At 45.0% G+C, this 22,717-nt stretch overlaps 1 protein-coding gene across 1 annotated transcript; it reads right to left on the reverse strand.

Moving 5' to 3' along the window:
• Positions 1-1,048: 1,048 nt before the first annotated feature.
• On the reverse strand, positions 1,049-21,335 carry PRPS1 (phosphoribosyl pyrophosphate synthetase 1). Its single transcript, XM_082717400.1, has 7 exons — positions 21,048-21,335; positions 10,598-10,781; positions 9,539-9,637; positions 8,264-8,388; positions 5,177-5,350; positions 2,873-3,032; positions 1,049-2,135 (listed from the first exon to the last, which is right to left on the reverse strand). Exons 1-7 carry the CDS (start codon positions 21,167-21,169, stop codon positions 2,043-2,045), a joined length of 957 nt encoding a protein of 318 aa, XP_082573526.1. The 5' UTR covers positions 21,170-21,335; the 3' UTR covers positions 1,049-2,042.
• Between the last annotated feature and the right edge of the window lie 1,382 nt (positions 21,336-22,717).

Below are 22,717 nucleotides of genomic sequence, written 5' to 3' on the forward strand. Positions count from 1 at the left end.
AGGGCACTTGGGGGCTCTCCCGCTTAGAGGAGCTTGTGGCACTTGGCTGGGTGCCATAGGGGACTGAATACTGACCCTCTCCCAGGCAGAGGGGCCAAAGGTGGGGACCAAAGGCCTCTCCTGAGTGGCCTTAAAACTTCATCCTAGGAACTGGGTGACCCAAGGGGGCCCACAGTAGTCGAAATGTTTAGACACAGCAAGCCCTGACCCACTGAACCAGTACTTCAGGAAGCTGCATGATGGGCAGGTTAGGGCACTGATGGTTCACGTCAGTGGCTCCTGGAGCAGCAGCCCGACCAGGTGAATGAGGACTAGCGGGTCAGAGGCACATACTTCAGAGCCCACCTCAGTCTCTTTGGAATCCACCCCGTTTTTTCCCCCAAAAGCCTCATTGTAAAGTTGAGATCCCAATATTCAACGTAAAGTGCAACCAAGGCAAACAAAAGCAGAACCAGGCTTCAAAGATAAAGGGGCGCGGAGCTCTGCAGAAAGCTCTGGAAGCATGTGGCTTCTCCAGAAGAAAAAGGGCACCCTTATTTAATGAAGCACCAAAAACAAAAACAAACAAAAAAACCTCACTGAATGTTCTGGAATGCATTATAATTCATTCTTCAATTGTACACATTTATCTTCCCCAGTTTTTAATTAGGAGGCCTGATATGAAATGCCACACGTGTGTCTACTACCAATGGAGGGAAATTTTGCATTTGGCAAAATTGGTTCCAAATGAATAAATGATAGAAACTACACTCTTCCTATGAGAAAGTACTGAATGTCCAGCCTTGGGGAGAACCAGAGATCCAGCAGGCCTGACATGCAATGTATCCTCTGGTATAGAAGGCACAGAATCACACCATATGTAGTTCTCGGTAAACCCCAGACTTCTTAAGGTCTTACTATTGAACAGAACTGTGGCCAAGGTCTTCTCTTGGCTGAACCATGCAGCTAACAGTCTAGAGACGCAGAAGAGCTATCATTGGGCAGCAAGATCCCCTTAGACCAAATCTGCAGCAGAAAGATCGGTACAGACATGGTAAGGACCCACAAATCAAACACAGACACTTTATTAGTTTCCTCTACAAGAGACAATAACATCAGTCTTTTTAACAGAAATCTCAGGTCACTGGAGAGACCAAGGAGATGGAAGGAAGAAATATTTAAATTAATCAAAAGGCACTACGACCCCACCTAAAACCTACTACCATGGTGGTAGCGGGCTACGGAACATTACTCTATGACAAAAATAATCCGTGTCAATGTCAGAGATTACGCAGCAGGAAGCGACTTTGCTTTCCAGAAGACTGGTACGGGGACCACTTGCGCCCGGAGGACATCTGGCCAGGGGAAGGGCAAGATGGCTGAAGGTCAAGCCAAATGGAAAGGAATGGCCACAAAGGAGAATCCAAGCAACACAATCCCCGAGCAGGGGATGAAGGATCAGGCTTTTTCCTCCCAAGAAGCAGTCATTGCCCTGTGTGCTGCCTCCCCAACCAACCCCGGGCACCCCCACCCCCTCCAGAGAGTGGCCTTACAGGACTCAGAGGCCCAAGCTGGGGCTGCCTAGGGCTCTTGCTGTCATTTCACAGAGACTTTTGAGAACCTGTCACAGGCTGGGGGTGGAGGGGGGAACCGGGGTGGCTCTGTTGCCAGGAGTTCTGAACCAAGGAAACCCTGAAGTATTCACATGCAAAGTAGTCTGTGCTTTCCCCCCTCCTCCCCGGGCCACATTCAAACACCCCTGCACAGCGCCCTCCAGAGCCTGAAATCTCGCTGCTGGGCTACAGGTAAAGCTACAAGGCTCAAAGCAGCGTGAAGCCAGAATGAGACAATGCAGGCGAGGGGGGGTGTTGGGGGGGGTGAAAATCGCAGCAGTTCGTCTCAATCCATCTTTCTCTACATTTAGGAGAAATACTAATACACCCGATGAGGGGTTTAGAAAGCTTGGCTGGAGCAAGCTGGGCCTTCTGTGGAATTTGTCATCAAATACCAAGGGAAAACAGGGGGTGGGGTTCACTTTGTAAAAAGCCTCAGCGGTTACTCTATTATAAAGGGACATGGCTGAACAGGTAGGAAACGGATTCCCCGTTGTGAGTTCTCCTGATGGCTTCTGCCAGGATCATGGAGATGTCGATCACCTGCGGGAGCCAAGAGGAGCATCAGGTTAGTGGCACACAGACGACCGACCCGTTGGCCGACACTGGTGAGCAGCCTCACAGGGAGCCTTCCCCTTCAGACCGCAGCACAGGGCTGCGTCCCCTCGTGAGCCACCCCAGCTATATTCTGCATAGTATTTCTCCACATGAAGTTCAGAGACTCAAGGGATTCTTGTACACACTTTTAATGAAGCAAGGCCTTGTTCTTTCAGCACAACAGCTCTTAAATAATTACTTGGGGGAATTAAAGAAGTGGTCCCAGGACCTCCTGGTTTTGTGGGTCTCAAATGGAGCCAAGGAATCTGTGTTTTAACAAGAACCCTAGGTAATTAACTTAGGCTGTTTCCATAGCAGGCTCTGAGACACTGAAGTTCTGAGGGGTGTACCCCACCCCGTTCACAGGTTTCCCACTGTGTCTGCAGGGGCCAACAGCTAAGAGTGACATACGCACAGTGTAAATAAAGCATGGACTTGCAAAGTGGAGTGTGTATCACCATCACTGAGAGAGTCCTCTGTCCTCCAGAGGTTCGCCTTGCAATCTGAACTTTTAAGCGTGCTTTTTTTTTTTTTTTTCCCTTTGGGGTCACAGGTCCTGATGACAGACTCAGCCCTTAAGGGCAAAGAGGACATCTTCAGAATCCAGACCCCCAACTCGCCACAGGCAACCGCCTCCTGAAAATACCTCACAGAGACTTCTTTTGCAAGAGTCCCCTCCTCACCTGTATTTTGGAGCAATGCTTCATCTTATCCTCCTGAGGTATGGTATTAGTGACAACTACTGCTTCAAAGCATGCGTTGTTAATGCGAGAAATGGCTGGGCCAGAAAAGATTCCGTGAGTCAAAATTGCATAAACTCTGGTGGCTCCAGCTGAGAGAAGTCTAGAAGAAAACGCAGAGTTGCTCTGGATTACTCACTTGTCTCACTTGTTACTAAAGGGCCTGAGTTAGGGGGGAGGGGATTTTATCAGAACTTGGGTGCCTTAGAAAAACACATCTTGCTCTCAGTTCTAGAGGTCAAGATCAAGGTGGTGACAAGGTAGCTGTCACCCTGAAGCCTCTTCTCTTGGCTTGCTGGCAGCTGCCATCTCTCACTGTGTGCTCACACATGACTTCTGTGTGCACCTATGCATGGGGGAACCAGCTCTTGGGTGTCTCTTCTTACAAAGGCACTATTCCCATCATAAGGTTCTCCTGCCATGGCCTCATCTAAACCTAGTTACCTCTCCCAAGGGCCCCATCTCCAAATACCATCACTGGAAGTCCTAAGCTTCCAGTGAACTTTAGGGGGACATGATTCAGTTCATAGCAAGAGAAATAACTGGACTAAGAACTTACCTGAACAGGTTCGGATTAACGAATTAAGACTGGAAAAGACTGCTAGGCTCAACAAAATCCATCGCCTTTTTATCCTGGGCACACAGCTGGACTACATTTCCCAGCCTCCCTTGCAAAGTTAGGAGTGGCCCTGTGACTTAATTCTAGCTATCAGAATGTGGGCAGATGCAATGTATACCACTGGTTGGGCTTAGAAGAATCTTCCATGGTGATTCTCCATGCTCTTGTTTTCTCTTTCTGGCTGGCAAAACTGGAAATGTCTTCTAAAATAATCTTGGAAGCCGTATGTTAAAGATGCAGCACCACAAAACCCAAAGAGGGACACTTACCTGCACCAGAGTAAACCAGGAACAAGAAACTATCATGGTAATGAACAGACATTTCAGGGAGCTGATCTGCTATAGGCATTAGGGTCACCTTAATCATACAAGGACGATATGAGTTTTATCAATGTGTACTCCAGGATCCCAATCAGGAATTGCTCAGCCCACGAACACTTTCTTAGCCCCTTTTATATGCCAGGCCCTGGGCATGGCACAGATACCCCGAGTTTAAGAAAAAATTAGGAGAAACAAGGCTCTCCACAGTCGTGTGGATTATAAGCAATGGGGAGCTACTTAAGGTTTTTAAGGAGAGGAGTGATGGGTTCTAGCCTTAGTTTCAGATAGATCAGCTAGTGGGGAGGCAATGAGAGAGATGGACTGGGGAGGTAAGAGACTGGTGGCTAGCAGCAGAATGAAGAGAGTGAAGGCACAGCTTGGAACAGTGCAGGCAAGGGATACCTGGGTGGCTCAGTTGGTGAACTGTCTCCCTTCGGCTCAGGTCATGATCTCAGGGTCCTAGGATTGAGCCCCACATCAGGCTCCCTGCCCAGCAGGGAGTTCTGCTTCACCCTCTCTCTCTGCCTGCCACTCCCCCACTTGTGCTCTCTCTCTCTCAAATAAATAAATAAAGTCTTAAAAAAAGAAAATCACAAGGAAAATACATTTCTAGTACTGCACTGTATTTATAAAAACAAAATGCATAAATGGACTCCCACAATTCCAATCTGTACGAAGGGCCAATTCCTATCTTTTCAGGCCCATACATATCTACTTAATTTGTTTTTTAAAACTACCAAACATTGATTATTCAAGGGCACCTGGGTGGCTTAGTTGTTAAGCATCTGCCTTCAGTTCAGGTCATGATCCCAGCATCCTGGGATCAAGCCCCACATTGGGCTCCCTGCTTAGCGTGGAGCCTGCTTCTTCCTCCCCCACTCCCCTGCTTGTGCTCCTGCTCTCACTGTCTCCCTCTCTCTCTGTGTCAAATAAATAAAAATAAAATCTTTAAAACAATCAAACAAACAAAAAGTTGAGTATTCAGAGTGGTCAAAACATTTTGCAAATAAAGTGGTGACAGTCGCACGACACTGCCGATGTAATTAACGGCCCTGAATTGTACACCTAATGTTCAAAACGGCCAATTTTATACTCTGTATGGTTTAGCATAATAAAGTCAGGAGATATGGGGGGAAATATTCATTAACGTATGCACACTGCAACTCAAGCCTCAGGTGATAAATCTCCCAAAGCTAGTTACCATCCCCCTCGACTCACTTCCATGAGAATCCGCTGGCGTAAGGCACTGAGATGGCAGCGGGCTACGTGTTCCCCTTCTTACCACCGGCCCCACCTCTCCTCACTCACTTGTCAGCAGCATGGCAGATTGTGCCACAGGTGTCAGCCATGTCATCCACTAGGATGGCCACCCGGTCCTTCACGTCTCCCACCAGCACCATGCGGTCTACTTCGTTAGCCTTCTTCCGTTCTTTGTGAATCAGAGCAAAGTCCACATTCAACCGGTCTGCAATGGAGGTCACTCTGCAAAACAGGGTGTTCGAAGTTAAACCCAAGGACGAAAGACAGGGACTAAACGATGGGCTTGTTTTCCGGCAGGGAGGTGCGGGGAGAGGGAGGGAACACTCTTTGAAACCAAACTGTTCCCAGGGCTGGAAGAAAAGAGCTTTCATTGATTGGCTTCTCAGAGGCCAAAGGCACAAAGTGGGTTTTATAGACTAAAGCCTCCTATCCTGAGAGCAGTTTATGAGCGTATTAGTCAGACTTCGATTATAATTAATTCTGGTTTACAGCGAGCGGGGGATAGCCAGATGCCTCACCAGTCCCAGGAAGCAGTAGGATGCGAAGGCACGTTCATTTAATAGATTGGCAGCAGAAGGGGGAGAGAGAGAAGACGTCATTAACTAAGGCCGCGAGTGCACAGATTGGCCCAATTTGACATGCGGATGTTGTGAGAAGTGAACCTGATCCTGGCAGGAGAGGAGTCAGAATGCCTGTGCTCTCACCACACTCCCCTCAGTGCTCCACCAACTGTCAATGTCAACTGTACCTGGACACCAAGCTTGGAAGTTCCTTTTAGGAGCGCTAGAAAGAAAGTTATACCAATTAACCAGGAAAACTGGACATCTGGCCGCACAGCCCAAAGTATCTCCAAGTCAAAACGTCAGTCTCATTTTGCTATTACACAATAATACAAACCGAACTAGAAGGTGGGACAGGAAGACCGATCGCTAATGACCAAGTCCCGTATAATAATTCACTCAACCAGAAATCGATTCAGCATAAATGACAGCGAGCTGCTCAGTGTAAATGGCATGCAGGCCCGTGGTCTGCTGTGCCATCCTCCCCCCATCCACGAAGAAGCCTGTGCCTTGGGTCTTTTTTTTTTTTTTTAAATGCAGCACTGCTCCAACCAGAGCATTATGCCTGGTTTCTGCTATGACTATGGTCACGTGACTGGTGTTGTGCTGGATAGGGGAGAATGCATGAGCCTGTCACAGAGAACACAGAAGATCCAAACCACAACTTGGATGGCATCTGTACCCTGACCTAGGGACCACACCCTGTGCTCTCCCTGACTACTGGGTGGGCAAGAGGAACATCAAGAATAACCCATCTGCTTGGAACATTTATTATCCAAAACAAATGCATGATCAAATTAGCTCAAGTGTCCCCAACCGTCCAGACTCGATGGCCAACAAACTCAATGACCGACAAAGCAGAAGGGCTGGAAAAGTCATTCCCTATACCCCTGAGGGGAGAAACTGCAAGTCACCAGCACACGGGGATCTCCACCAGTATACTCCGAAAACCCTACCAAGGCAGAAGTGATAACAGCCACTCACTCTGAAAACACTCCACTGCTGTAAGAACATTATCAACACACACACAAAAGAGTCACCTACTGAAGGCAGTTTTCCTGTACCCTGCTTTGGAAAGAAAAGCTTGCCTGATTATTTATTTAAATCAAACATGACTATTTTCTATGTCCCATGGCAAGATGGGAAAATATTGGCCAACAAGTTAAGACAAGTTTGACAACTACCAGTAGGGGGATGCTTCTTAGGCGCACCGCTGTTATAGATGGTAACTAGCAATTACGTGGGACTCATGAAGCCATGCCTCTGGCTGAATAACGGAACCCAAGTTCTCAGTTTGGTGGTTCTGCTGAAGTTAGTGAAGTAATAAGGTTGTTGGGAAACAGTCACTGAAAATCTGAGTGGCTTCAGAAGGATCTGAATTAGCTTTTCCTAATCATCTGTGTTTTGTAGCTTCTTCATTCTATTTCCACCAACAAGAAGAACACGTGTTTTCCTTTTGAACGCATTACTATTGAGTGACACACCAAGGAAATCAAGAGCTCAGTCTGCACCAGGTGAACTGTAAAGCCCCTAAACTGGTAATCCTTGGCAATCAGTTTGTTTAAAATGTTAAAATAAAGTTTTTAAATAAAGTTACTCCACTTTATTTTCCTTGCTGCTTATTATCTTCATGCCAGAATGAAAATGGTCTAACCACCAGCATCATCAGGCAAGGAAAAACGCCTACTTGTCCACTAATAGCACGTAGTTTGAAAGCGGGTGCCACTCATTAGAAATCCCAATTTCCCATCATTCTGGATCGCTTCCCAGTGGTGTGGCTAGCTCTGCAGTGCCAAGCTGACTCATGGGTTTCAGTCAAGCCTACAACATGGTAACTATTTAAGGGCCCCCTTTGTGCTGCCCTGCCTTTCAGGCGTGACTCAGGCCAGTAAAAGAGGGTTAGTAAAACTATGCCCAGCCTGTGCCCCAGCTCCACCCACTCTGAAGTAGAGCTGACCCTTGAAAGACATGGGTTTGACCTATGCAGGTCCACTTAAGAGCCGATTTCTACTGGTGCAGTGGAGTACTGAAAACGTATTTTCTCAGTAACATTTTCTTATCTCTTGCTTGCTTTCTTGTAATATACTATGTAATTCACATCAAATACAACAGGGTTAATCAGCTGTTTATGTTATTGGGAATGCTTCCAGGTAATAGTTGGCTGTCAGGAGTTGAGTTTTGGGGTGGTCAAAAGTTCTATGTGGATTTTTGACCACATGGGTGGGGAGGACGACACCCTGAACCCCCATGTCATTCAAGGGTCAACTGTACTTAAAAACTGTCACCTGCTAGAAAAGTATCACTTTCTGGGGCAACTGCGGGGCAGTGGCGGGCAGTTAGTTATGACCTGCCTTCGGCTCAGGTCATGATTCCAGGGTCCTGGGATTGAGCCCTGGGCCAGGCTCTCTGCTTAGCAGGGAGCCTGCTTCTCCCTCTCTCCCCCACCCATATGCTCTCTCTCGCTATCTCTCTCTCTTAAATCTTTACAAAAAAAGAAAGAAAAATACCACTTTCTGACACAATTGTCTGAACGACTTCCCCAGCACTTTGAGAATAATATGCATTCCAGCCATACCTCTTTGCTCCACCAGCATCAGGTGAGACAATAGTACAGTTCCTCCACTCAGAGATGTTCTCCCTTATCCATTTCAGGACAGCTGGCTCGGCATACAAATTGTCCACGGGGATATCAAAAAAGCCCTGTAGAAAGAAGCTGAGTCGTGTTTGCTTTGTTTTTCTGCACTTCCATTTATAAATGACCAATACAAAGAGGTTAATAATAATCTGCCCAACGAATACTTTCCTGTAACGTTCAGATTGATTGGGAGGCATGCCTGGTGGAGGAGACTAAAAATGGCTTCCTCAAACCTGGGCGGCACAAGAGAGTCCAGCCAAGATGGGCAAGGCCTGCCCTCAGCTAACCCATAACTGAGGAAGGGGACATGAGTGAGCCCTTGGGAAGCATGGCCAAGTTCAGCCGATACCAGAACAGCCCAGTCAATGTGTAGACTCGTGAGGTCATACTGCCTTATGCCACTAAATGCTGGTTTGTTAGGGAGCAAGAGCTAACTGCTAAACCAGTTAGAGAAGCTAGTAATGTATTTATAATACATGGTATTTATAATAAATATAAATATAAATATATAAATATAAATATAAATATAAATATATAAATATAATATATAAATATAAATGTATTTATAATAAATGGTCACACAGAGTAACTCTAATTCCAGCTGCTATTAATTAGTTGTGTTTCTCAACAAATCTGTTCCTCTTCTATGAAATGGGTAGAATCACCTACTCCGGTACCTCACTGGATTGCCACAAGCCTCCGAGGAGGATCTGAAAGTCCCTTTAAATAGTACAAAATAGAAGGTAGTATTCCACTCCCCTTTCTCTGGGTTTATGCTAGGAAGTAGGTTCCAATAGCTGTGCCTCTCAATTTAATGATGACAGTAACAGTTCCTATTTATTGAGTACCTGTCCTGGGCCAGCGTTCCACCATAAATTTCGTACTCACAGTGACAATGCAGCGTGTGTTCGGGAGGAGTTAAAATAACCTGCCCAAGGTTACAAAAGCCGCTGACTGTCAGAGCCAATATTCAAACCAGGTCTGAACCCAAACCCAACGCTCTTTCTCCGAATCCCAGCCAGCCTCCCCTACCCATCCACCCCAGAGACTAAGGTCAGGAAGTATGCTGACGGTGAGCGTGCTTGCAGCGGTGTCAGTGTACTGGTTAATCTGAGCGGCACCTGAGCAGGTTTTTGCTCCTCTGCGGTCTCCAGCATTATCAGCTCTCTCCTCCCCAACCCCCTTTCTACTGCCCACTATTTCGCTTCCAGATACCTGAATCTGAGAAGCATGCAGGTCCATGGTGATAATATGATCCGCGCCTGCTACAGACAGCATATTTGCCACCAGCTTGGCTGAGATTGGAGCCCGGCTCTAAATGGAGGTGGAGGAAAGAAGAACAAAAAAACCAAACAAGCCTTTTTGAGAAACAATTCATTTGCTGGAGAAGCATCCCTTTAATGTGCATTTACTAGGTTCAAGGCACTGTGCTGCCAGGAAATTCATAGAAAGTGCCGTGGCCACTGACTTCATGAGTAGCTCAGTCTAGCATGAAGAGTAAGTGGAGTATCCCTTTTCCAAATCAGGATAGGCTTTCCGAAAAGAAAAATACCTTCCTACCTTTTGTTTTCTTAACTCAATGTGCATAGTTTCAGCCTATCGAGTGTTGCAATGCTCAATTATTTAAACCAGGCAGACTTAAAAAAGAACAGGCAAATACACCTGCTGCACTATAAAACAGCAAAGGCGTTGCGCTTTACTCTGTGGGAGCACTATACTCTCTCAGAATAAAAATATCTGGCCTTCTCCTAGACATTGTATGCAAAATCTAAGCACCGATTATTACAACAGTCCTGGCAAAGTTTTATGTGTATTACCTTAGCCTCTAATACAGCAGACAAATGAGGTGAGATGTGTATGTGTGTAATGAGACTAAGCATTCGTGTAACCGACTTCCAAGTTTGATGAAGAGGTCACAGCTGGAACCCTGAGAGGGTCCCAGAGGAGCTACTAGAGTTTAAAAAATAATTCTCCTCCATGGTAGCTGGTGCTTAGTCCTACTGACATAATGAAAAAGTCGCATTGAACTAACTGGAAGTCACATATGAATAGGTGGAACAAACACAGACTATGAATGTGTTGATTTATATAAACCAACCCCACGTCAATTGTTTCTGAACACTGGGTGATACCTATGAGAGTGTGGTAAAAAAGTAATACATCTTCTACATATGGGTCTGAGGATTAAGGAGTTTTTGTGACTTTGGGCAAGTGCTTCATATGATTAAAAAAAGTTTGTTTGTTTTTTTTTCTTAAAGGAGATTCTGCTCCCACCTTATCCTTTTTATCCTGTCGGGCATAAGGGAAGCATGGGATGACTGCAGTAACCCGGCTGGCTGAGGCAATCTTGCAGGCATTAATCATGATCAAAAGCTCCATTAGATTGTCATTGATTTCGCCACAACCACTCTGAACAATGTAGACATCCTCTCCACGTACGCTTTCTCCAATCTCCACACTACAACGAGAAAGGAAGGAAAGCAAAAACAAGGAAGATATTTTATTTAAAATTTTTAAAAAGATTTTATTTATTTATTTGAGTGCAAGAGAGTGAGAGAGAGAGAGAGAGAGAGTGAGCGAGCGCATGGCGGGGGAGGGTCAGAGGGAGAAGCTGACTCTCCGCTTAGCGGGGAGCCTGATGTGGGACTTGATTCCAGATTCCAGCACTATGACCGGAGCCAAAGGCAGAGGCTTAACCACTGAGCCACCCAGGAGCCACAAAAAACAAGAGATTTTAAAGCACTATACTACACTTCTATGGACAGCAAGGTCTAAAAAGTACACCTTCCCTACTACTGTGCTGTTCATGGGTTACAGCCCAGTGGGGGTCATGTGGACACATCCCCTCACTTTGGGAGAGCCCCTGTACTGAAAACAGTCTACTGACTCAGTTTACTCCAGTATGCCATACAAATAGCTACTTTTACATGTGATGTGGCAGGAAGATTGGCTAAAGCACTCAGAAGTACTTGGAACGTAATTTCAGTGAGCTGCCTGTATCTCATTATAGAGAGGAACAAGACATGTGCATGCAAAATCTGTGACTGTCACAATCCACCCAGAACAAAAGCAGAAGGATCACGTAAGGAGTGAGTCACTACTGTTCTATAATGATGCCTTCTGCAGAAGCCAATACATCTACCACACTGGCACTGCACTCAACAAATAGTCCATGTTCATATGCCAGTCACAGTGCTAAGTGCCAGGGACACATGGAGAACAAAACAGATGTGGCCCTTGCCTCCATTTTATGCTAACTGTATTCTGTCCAATTAGTAAGTCTTGTTTAAAAAACATTCCACAGGAATTATGGAGTAGGGCTATACTTTACCATAAAAAGAAAGTTTTAACAGCCAGGCTTGATTCCTTACCAAGAATAATTTAGGATTAAAAAATCATAACCTCCGTGACACCTCACAGCAAAACCACTTCCCGAATTAAACCTGCAGGGGCGGTGGGGGTTATTTGCGGATGTGTGTGTACAGTATGTAGTGTGTATCAATCAGGACTAGGCTAGAGAGCTGATGACTTCTAGCGATCAAGAGCAAAACTTCAACGGGAGGTAATTCCATTGCCAGAAGCAGGTGATACAGAAGATAATTATTTAATATTTATTCCTTTCCAATCCAAACGACAGTTGATTTTAAAAAGAATGGGATTAGTTTATATTACAAAACAAGAAAAATAAGTGCTAATGGTAAAAATCAAGCCAGAAATCAATGAGAACAGGGAGGCTGAGATTCCTGGTAGCCAGAACAAAAAAGAAAACACATTGGTCTGGAGTATCTGGAGATAAACCTTCAGGCACTGAATTCAAGAAGTATTTTATACCAGGGAGCCTCACATTAAAAGTGCATTATTTTCTCAATAATCAATATCAATAAGGCACACCTGGGTGACTCAGGTAAGTGTCTGCTTTTGGCTCAGGTCATGGCTCAGGGTCCTGGGATCAAGCCCCACGTGGGGCTCCCTGCTCAGCAGGGAGTCTGCTTCTCCCTCTCCCTCTTGCTCATGACTCTCTAGCTCAAATAAATAAATAACCTTTAAAAAAGCAAAAAAAAAATTAGTATCAATAATCTTAGTTCCTATACCGATAAAGTAGAAAATGGGCAAAATAAACCCAAAGTAAGCAGAAAAAAATTACCGTAAGAGCGAAGTCAGTGAAACTGAAAACAGGAAAACAAAAGTGAGAAACCAATGAAACACAAAGCTGACTCTTGGGGTAAGGGGAATTAAACTGATAAGCCTCAGGGCACCTAGCTGGCTCAGTGGTTCTTGATCTTGGAGTCGTGGGTTTGAGCCCCAGGTTGGGTACAGAAATTAGTTAAATAAACTTCAAAAAATTTTGAAAAAAAAAAAAAAAAAAGATAAACCTCTAACAAGACTAACCAGAAAACAGCTTCACTGGAGAGCGCTACCAAACATTTGAAGAATGAACACAAATTGTGCACCATCTTTTCCAGAACACAGATGAGGCAACGCATTTTACATTTTAAGAGGCCAGTATCTGCGAGACACCCAAAGCAGACAAAAGCAAGCTAAGGAAACTACACAGAGGGAGAAGTGTGGGTGTGGTTACAACAGGAAGGAGCCTTGTGGTGACAAGATGGTTTTGTATCTTGACTGCCTCAAGGGCAGTATCATGCCTCTCGCATTAACACTACAGTTCTGCCAAAAAACTATAGTTTGGAAGAACTCTGGTTGGGAGACTTGGGAAAACTGGGAAACGGGTACACAGGATTTCTCGGTATCATCTCCTACAATTACATGTGAATCTACGACTGCTGTGAAATTTGGTTTTAACAACAAAGGGCATTACGCCCCTCTTGTCCAGTTAGATTACGTTCTGAGAAACTACGGTACTACGGTGAGGGAATCTGGAAAACTCGGTTTTTTGATTTGATAAATAGCTCTTCTCCAAATATCTTCTCCCTAGTTTACTATGCAGCAGTCACATGGTCTGTCTTCCTCTAAGTTCCCTGTATTCATCCCTCCTCACGTCAGTGCCCTGCACTTCATCCCACTACCTGGAATGGTCTTTCTGTGAGCAGCTCATTTATTTCTCAGGTCTACAATCAAAGTGTGCCCTCTATCTTAATTTGAAAAAAAGGTGACATCCCTGAGGACCAAAAGATTAAAAGTGAATTAAAAAAAAAACAACCGGGGTGCCTGGGTGGCTCAGTGGGTTAAGCATCTGCCTTCAGCTCAGGTCATGATCCAGGGGTCCTGGGATTGCGCCAAGCATTGTCTGGCTCCCTGCTCAGTGGGGAGTTCTCCCTCCTCCCCACTGCTCGTGTTCTTACTTGGTCTCTCAAATGAATAAATAAAAAATCTTAAAAAATAAAATCAACCAGGGCATCTGGGTGGCTCAGTGGGTTAAAGCCTCTGCCGTTGGCTCAGGTCAAGATCTCAGTGTCCTGGGATCGAGCCCCGCATCGGGCTCTCTGCTCAGCAGGGAGCCTGCTTCCTCCTCTCTCTGTGCCTGCCTCTCTACTTGTGATCTCTATCAAATAAATAAATAAAATCTTTAAAAAAAAATAAATAAAATCAACCAATTGTGCCATATGAGCTTCATTTGCATGCCTATTCAAGAAAGCAAGGCCTCCCCCATTTACGAAACAGGGAAATTTGGAACCCTAGTGCTCTTAATTTTTTTAGGCAAGAAAATGGTATCGTGGTTACTGAAATACATATGGGTGATAGAACATGCATGTTTGTTTCAAAATAATTGTGGGGAGGCATTTGGGAGGGGAGATTGATAGATGAAACAAGATTAAAGCCAGTAATTGATACCTGCTGATCTGGGTGGGTGATGTGTATACTGGAGGAGACCATTATACTACTCTGCTTCTGTTTGTTTGAAATGTTCCCTAACAAAGTGACCCTCCCCAATTACTACCTTCACAACTTACTACTTATCATGACTTGTTATGGGTTTATTTTTTACCCACTTGTTAATGGTTATCTGTTCCCTTGGACTGCAAGCTGTGAAGGCAGGGACCAGATCCGTTGTGCTCTTCTGGACACAGTGAATTAGTAAGCACCCCCTCAGGATTCAGCTGCCCCTTGAGAGCCACTCACTTGAGTCAGAATGCAAACCTTCTGCAGGTGCGCTACTGAGAAGATTCAGAAGCCTGGCTTCCATCATCCCTCACAAAGTAACTCACTTCACACTAGAGGCAAGTGGGTCCAACCTGTTTCTTTAGGATTTTGATAAATCTGCTCATACCCTTTCCACAGATAGATACCCAGCTGGCAGAGATTTTGTTTTGGGTAGAACCACAACCTGTTGGGCCCACCAGAGTGGGGAGAGTTACGAAGAATTTTATGGCAGGATCCTGCAATCTTGATACAAGAGGCAACCTAATGAACAATATGGCAATTTTGTGGACCCTGGTTTAGCTTAACTGACTGCTAGTTGGTTTTTTTTTTTTTAAAGATCTTATTTATTTGAGAGAGACAGAAAGAGAGAGAACGAGTCTCGGGGAGAAGCAGAGGGAGATGCAAGACTCCCCACTGAGCAGGGAGCCCCATGTGGGACTGGATCCCTGGAGCCGAGGTCATGACTGAGCCAAAGGCAGACGCTTCACCGACTGACCAACCCAGATGCCCTGTGAACTGCCATCTATTAATCACAAGGATCAGCCTTAAAAAGCAATAGACTCTGTCGGTAATGTTAACTATGCCAATGCCAAAACTGCTTTCTGAAGACACTCTTCAAAAATTCAAATAGACAAGGAGGAGGGAGCCAGGAGGGGCTTTCTGGGAGAGCAACTTCCACGTTTCCAAAGTGTAGGTCCTAGAATGGCACTGTTCAATCTGGGAGGCACTGGACTTGTGTGGTTACCAAGCACTTGAAATGTGACTAGTGTGAGGAACTGAACTGAAATATGCTAGAAGCATAAAATACACTCTATTGTGAGGATGGTATAAATAAAAGGAACAACGTATCTCAATTTTAATGTCACTTAAGTGTTAAAACTACCCTATTTTGGGATATGCTGGGATAAATAAAAAAGAGTATTAAAAAATTACAAACCACAAGCAGACAAGGCTGAATAACACCTCCCGGAGGAGACCATGTGCTGGTCTCCTTTAACAGGCAGTGGTGTTTAAAGAGACTTCTCACATCTCCTTTACTCACACTGCCCACCCACCCTGTGAGAAGTTCCAGGCTACAAGAGCTCCTTCTACGTTTTATGGTGCACAATTCCGGGGTCTTGACCTGGTACTTCAAATATCTGAGCAACTTCAAAACTCAAAATTCTTGTGGTGAGAGCCCCTACCGCATCACCTCCTTGACTAAGATCTTCATTTCCCAGGAGTAGAACCAAAGTCAGGCACAATGATTTCCAATAAAGTCAACGGTAGTCTCTACATCTGATATGCGGGAGGCCTACGGCTCTTATTTCAGTCAAGAACACAGAGTATCATCCATGGTCCAGATGTTCACTCAACCAGAACCAGGTTGTTTGATGAGAAGCTAGGGGAACAGTAGTTTAACAAGTGGTCCAAGAGAGCATTAAGAGAAGGGCTAAGTCTCTATTTCAAAGGTTTCTTATTTTCAAGTAAGACCAGAAAGCAATATCCATAGACCATGATGCCGTCCCTCTTCAAAAATGCCTCAATTACCGGGGTCAATATAAAAAAATACCTAAAAGGAGCGCCTGGGTGGCTCAGTTGGTTAAGCCTCCGAATCCTGACTTCACCCACAAAATTGCTTACATTGTTCCTTATGTTACTCAATATCGCTATTTAAGGATCCCATCCATAAAATTCCTAAAATTTTGTGCTTGGAAGTGTCTAAAGTATCTTATGAAAATAAAAACTACATGATCCACTGCATATGTCTTTATCTTTATCCCTTTGGCTACCAGGAAGTCAAGGGATACAGTTAAATTAACACTGAACTTCAGTAATCACTTTATGCCAAATTCTTGGCATGATTACAAAAGTCCTTTGTTCTAGAAGGCTTCTAATGCATCTACTTAGTGAAATTTTTGTACGTGTGACACACATGACATGTGACACATCATGAAACATGCTTCAAATCCTTTTTTGAAAGCAGATAAGGTATGAATTGTAAAATTAAATTATCACTGCCAACTTACACATCAGGACCATTTGCTGAATATACTTTGGTAGAGGTGATTCTTTTAGAAATTATATTCTAACATCAGAGGTTTGAAAAATAATTTTTATAAAAGCACCAGCTCACTACCCTGTACAGTCGCTGGGAACATTTCTGTGTTATTGTATCACCCAGCCATTCAGCCGTTTCCCAGAGCCAAACTCAGTACTAAAACTTACCCTCAAGCACAGACAGGTGTTATGACCAGGCATGTATCTAGTAACTTGGAAATTTTCTTTATTAAACAATATTCAAAATAAAGTGGTGCAGGGGTGCCTGGCTCAGTTGGTTGAGCTTTACACTCTTTGTTTCAGCTCAAGTCATGATCTCATGGGTTGTGAGATGGAGCTCCATCAGGGCTCCACACTGCGGGGAATCCGCTAGAAGAATTCTCTCCCTCTCCCCACTCATGCACTCTTGTGAGCCCACTCTCAAAGAAATAAATAAATCAAAATCAAGTGGTGCGAGTAAAGTAGGACATTGCCTTATTTTACTGTGCATAACTGATCTCGCTAATTAAGATCAATCCCTCCCTCCAGTAGTACTGTAGTGCACATTTTCCTAAAGCCTAAAAAGCCTGCAACCTACACTCAGATTATACAGCTCAGTCAAGAAACAGTTCAAGGAATCCTCAAAAAAATATAGTATTTTTCTTATGGCTTCCTCTAAGTCAAAGAGATGATAAATTAGGCAAAGACTAATAACAGAACAGCTGTGCCTAAAACCTGTTTGCTCTTAATATACTCTATCAGGTGGAAAAACCTGGTTTAGCAATTTAAAGGGTAACATCCCATGTTCTCTCCCTCTAGCTAATGGTGTGTTTTCCAAGTGGCTTTGGGCCAATCATTCTCCCAATCTCCTAGTGAGGCCCGACTGGCTATGTCCATCCAATGAGAAAACTAGCTTTTCCTTTACTTTTCCTTTAGCATCAGGTGTTAAGTGCATCCAACTAGCATGGAAGGCTACACAGAAGGAAATCAACTGAAATCTAGAAAGCAATTAGTAGTCTTAAGAAAAATCTCAAGAATTCAGACGGAGACACTGGCATGTGCAAAATGCAAGGGATTAACTAACCAGGGGATATGATTCTTAGGAAAATCCTAGGCAACCGAAGTTAGTCGTCCCCCTCTCAGCCTATCCAGAGTAACGAAATAAACCAAAGGCCCTTATCACTATTGAAGAGAGTAAACAAACAAACAAAAAAAAAACCTTTTGAATATACTAAAATTTTAAAAGCCAGATGAGATAATTTATCAGCAAAAATTTAAACAGTAATACCTAGAGTTGGGCAAATTACTTAACCTCTGAATCTTAGTTCTTTCACCTGTAAAATGGGGATAGTAACTTCTCAGCAGGGTTGAGGGGATTAAAATGGATAAAGCACAGGGGCCTGGGTGTCTCAGTGGGTTAAGCCTCTCCTTCTGCTCACGTAGTGGTCCCGGGGTTCTGGGATCGAACCCCCCATCGGGCTCTTTGCTCCGTGGGGAGCTTGCTTCCCCCCCCCCCCCGCTCCCCCGTCACTCTGCCTACTTGTGATCTCTCTTTCTCAGTCAAATAAATTAGTAAAATCTTAAAAAAAAAAGAAATGGACAAAGATTTATGTTCAAATGTTTTCATATAAAAGCATTAATAATAGGAAATTACTAGTAGGGACTTGGTTATCTAAAATAATGGTAAAACCATAGGACAAGACTCTACAGCTATTTTAAACCATGTGCACTAAACATTAAGGGGAGAAATTATTCAAAAAATATTGCTACGTGATGAAAGCTAGGACACCTCAATATTATAAGAGATTTCTTTTATTTATTTGAGACAGAGAGAGAACGAGTGAGAGGGAAAGAAAGTCTGAAGCAGACTCCACACTGACCAGAGTCCAGTGCAGGGCTTGATCATGCAACCGTGAGATCATGACCTTAGCCAAAAAACCAAGAGTCAGACAGTTAACTGACTGAGCTACCCAGGTGCCCCAAACATCTTACATTTTTGAAAAAGTACTTAAACACACACAAACATCTGGAAGGTCATAGCTGAAAATGTGAACAGGTGATCGTGGGTGCTAGGATTATTTGGGATTTTTTTTCCCCTTGTCCTCTTCTGTATTTTCCACATTTTCTGCATATAATCACTTCCACTTCTCATCAACATTCACTGTGCATTTACTGTGTGGGACAGTGTTCTCCTTTACTCCTATCTCATTTAATCTTCACAATAATTCCATGGGTAGGGTAGATACTACTTTACAGATGACATTACTGGGGCAAAGAAAAGCAAAGATTTCAAATGCCGGTTCTCTGATTCCAGAGCATGAACTTCTAATCCCTCCTATCTACCTGTGTGTGTGAGACACCGACCTACATGTATGTATGTATGTATGCATGTTTCCTATATATCTGGATAGCAATGGATGATCTTGACTCGAGAAAAGCCACTCTGCTCAAAAGAGCACCACCCCTCATATTCTGCCAAATTGTACAGATAGTAAAATTGGCTCATTTGAGGCTGGGCTCTGCAGTTCCCCTCTCTGATGACCCAGAGTACCCACTGAGCCGCTCTGTCCATGTCCTTTAGAGACCAGGAGTCATGCAGAAGAGCCAAAGGTTGGGGAGGGGGATGGAGAGGGGGAAGCTCCATAGGTAACATAGTCCATTATGTTCAACGAAGATTTTAGACCATCTAAGGAACCAAAAAGCTAATGATTAAGCCTGAAACAGGGAAACCAAACCAGTCAGCAATTTTCCACGTTGGGCTTAATCTTAGCCAGGATTTTCAAGCATGCTATTGTTCAGCTGTTTAAAAATGAAACCAGCCTGATCTCCAAAGTAGATTGGGATTGCTGATGAATTCAGATGAGTCAGAACACTAAATTATTCTCACCCTCCCTGTCTCCCAGTACAGCTTCAGGTTCTAGGATAATGCATTAGGCAGAGGGTGAAGGGGTAACACAAAGAAAAAGTCTTTGTATTTTTCCTAGAAGGGTAGGAAAAGAATTTAACAACCAGAGTTAAGGGGGCGAGAAAACCCCTCTAAATGAAAATCATTCTTGGCCCCTACCATACTGCCACTGGCAAAGTCTGATCCTGTAATGTCTTCTTATTATGGTGTCATAATGGTGTGGTCACAGCCAAAGACAGCAGCTTGGCCAGCCTCTTCTGACTAAGCTATTGCCTGGTTACAGACTGTGTCAGTGTTTGCACTATCATCTGCATCACAACCAGCGGCACAGTAAGTATCCAGAAGGAAGCTGTCCACTACACATGAATGCTTTTATCAGCAGGTCTAGGAAGGGTAAGGGAGTTACACTAGGGTAGTAAGTTTAAAGAAAGGAAAAAGGAAAAGCATCTAGGAATAAATGCTGCAAGCAACCTTAACTAATTTAACTGATTCTTGGGTTTGGAGTAAACTTTCCCCTTAACAGATGACTGTGCCCATGATATTGTGGGCACTGTCCTGATTTGATCAACAGGGCAAAGAAACACAAAGTATGAATATCAGAACCAGAAGATTCTACATTCTGGTGGAAGAGAATGTAATTCAGGTAATTAAGTTTATCTCTAAGATGGCCCCCAAGGTGCAGGAGGAAGTTGAAAGTGGGGGGAGGGAGCAAGTTTAATTAGCAAGGCAATGAAAAAAATTCAAGCTGCAATGCACTGTGCTCTTGCACTCCATTATCTTTCCTCCATTATCTTAACACTCAGGGATAATAAAACTGTTTCCTAAATTCTCTACGGGGGCCAAGGGAAGTGGACAAGATCAGGATAGAGTCTGCTAACTGAAAAACAGGTTTCTGTATGTATCATCCGTACCAGTAGCTGCACTGGGGAAGGTCAAGGATTCCAGAACTAAGGTTCCCTACCTAACATTTTCTGGACGGCTCAAGCTGAGATGCTGGCAATCAGGATGCAGAGTTGATGCACCACTTTAACTGAGCAGCTAGATTTAACTTCAATAGAGCTCCGCTTCTCAAGATGTGATGCTAAAGATGTGAAAAGCGAACGCCTGCCAATCCAGCGGAAGTCTTTAGTAATAATTTTGGCGCCCTCGGTACCTAATGTCAATTTTCCTCAGTACAAAACCCGACCGACACCATTTCGAATTGAAAAGCTGCTTCGTAGACTCTAAGAGAAACACCGGGAGGGCTCAGTACACAGTAAGGTTCTCCCAAGCAAGCTGGTCCAAGAGTTAAAGCGAACCCAGTCCTGTCTGGATGGCTCAACAGCGAAGCGACAAAGCCACGTGTCCCCTTGGCTGAGGCTAAGCGTCTTTCCCTTTCCGTCGCTCTAGGCAGCCACTGTCCCCACCTTGGGTCCTCCAGCCCTTGCCTTCAAACCCAGCAGCTTTGCCTCACGCTCCATCTTGACTCCACCCCACGGCACGGTGAGAATGAACGTGACCCTCCCGCGAGAGGTAACATAACGGAAACAACCCGCGGGGCACGCTTGCCACGGAGCTGCCCCTTCCCCTACCCCAGCCCCCCACCCGGGTCGCACAGAACTCCCGCGGCGGCCCCATTCCCCCTACCCTCTGTCCCCCCGGCGTCAACCCCGCCGCCCCGGCAGGTGAGGCCGGTCGGGGTCTCAACTTCGCCCTTACCAGGTCTCTTGATTACTGAATTTCTTAGTCACCACCTTGCCTAGTTCCAGGCCCAGGCGGTCAGCAATTTTCTGGGATAAGTCCTGGTGGGAGCTGCCGCTGAAGATTTTAATATTCGGCATCTTGGCTCACTACCCTAGGCACTCTCCGCCCAGCGATCACTGCTGCTGCCGAGACGGGACCCGAAGTCGGCCAAGAGACTCAGTGCTAACCGCTTCGCGTTGCTACTCCGCCATCTTACATTCCCGCCCGGCGCGCGGCTCTAAATTGCCCAGCGCCGGGGAGGCGGGGTCAACGGGGAGGTCCCCACCCCGCCGCCCCGATTAGCTGAGCGGGAGCGAGGGGCGGGTTTCTCGCGGCAGCTCTGCCTGCCTCCAGTTGGCTGGAGGCCATGAAAAGGGCGAGGCTAAGGCATGGCCCCGCCCCCTGCAGCTAGGCTGTTGGGGAGCACTAGCTCCCAAGCGCCAAGCCGAACCACGCTTGATTGGGGGGTGGAGGGATGTTGGTGACGCGTCGTGCCAGCTCTTGCTCGCAAGCGGGAATTCAGGCACGCTTATTTATCCCCTTTGGCAGCAGAGAGTAAGTCTGGCTCTGGTTTGCAGTTCCGTTTAAGAAAATCTGTTGATCGGGATGGCAGCCAGTTTGTCAGAACGAAGGGGAGATTTCTGAGCAGAAGTTTGCCTGTTTCTGAACGTGATTTTTATCTCTTTATAAGGGCTGCGTTGGTATAAAACACGTCGACAGCACCGAGAGACACCCGTGGCACAGGTGCATCCAAAGGGCGTGTTTGCCCTTTGCAACTATGCTGTTTGCCTTTGCCTGGGAGACAAGTCTCAAGGTTTGGAAAGTGGTTGAACGCACGCCACCTCCATCATCCAGAACCACGGCTAGAGAAAGTTGTGTTTTGTTTTGGGCGATGGGACCAAGTGTATTCAAACTAGTGAAGGGGTGTGGATTTTCCAAAATACCCTGGCGATAAAGGTCTAATTTAGCTAACACTTGGAAAGGAGAGAAAATACATGTATATATGTATGGGACTTGACATAAGGAGCCCGGAAGGAATCAGAAAACCTAGTTTTTGGTCTTCTGCCTCATGTGAGCCTCAGCGTCATATCTGCGTGTTGCTAATGTGGCCTTTTACACCGTATTTTATTATTTTTATAATGATACATGCGCTAATGGAATCAAAGAGAGCCTTCATCCCTATACCACATTTTCATTCAGCATATTCGAAGCACAGGTTAGAAGAGAAAAATCATACAATTTTAGAATCATACAATTTTAGTCATGAGCACCATAACTACAAGCTGTAAAAATAGAAGGGACTTCAGAAATCATCTAGTCTCCTAGCTTCATCTTACATATGCTGAAACTAAGTCCCAGAGATGGGAAGGGATTTGTCCAAGTGGCAAAGGCAGAAAATACTCAAAGCACCATCCTGTGTTTCTCTCATTGCCATGTTCAGCAGTGTCCACGGAGGACCTCTCCTTCTGTCCTCTTGTTATACTTTTAAGAGTGCAGAAATTTAATGTAGGCCCAGGTGTCGAGGGGTACTTGGAGAAGGCAGCAGATAACAAGGCAGAATGTTAGTAGTCTTCCATCATAGTTGATTCCTCAAATATTTACTGAGTGCTTTATTGCATACAAGGAAGTGTGGGAGTGCCTGGGTG

This window comes from Mustela nivalis (genome assembly GCF_964662115.1).
Source record: "Mustela nivalis genome assembly, chromosome: X".
Classification (NCBI taxonomy): domain Eukaryota; kingdom Metazoa; phylum Chordata; class Mammalia; order Carnivora; family Mustelidae; genus Mustela; species Mustela nivalis.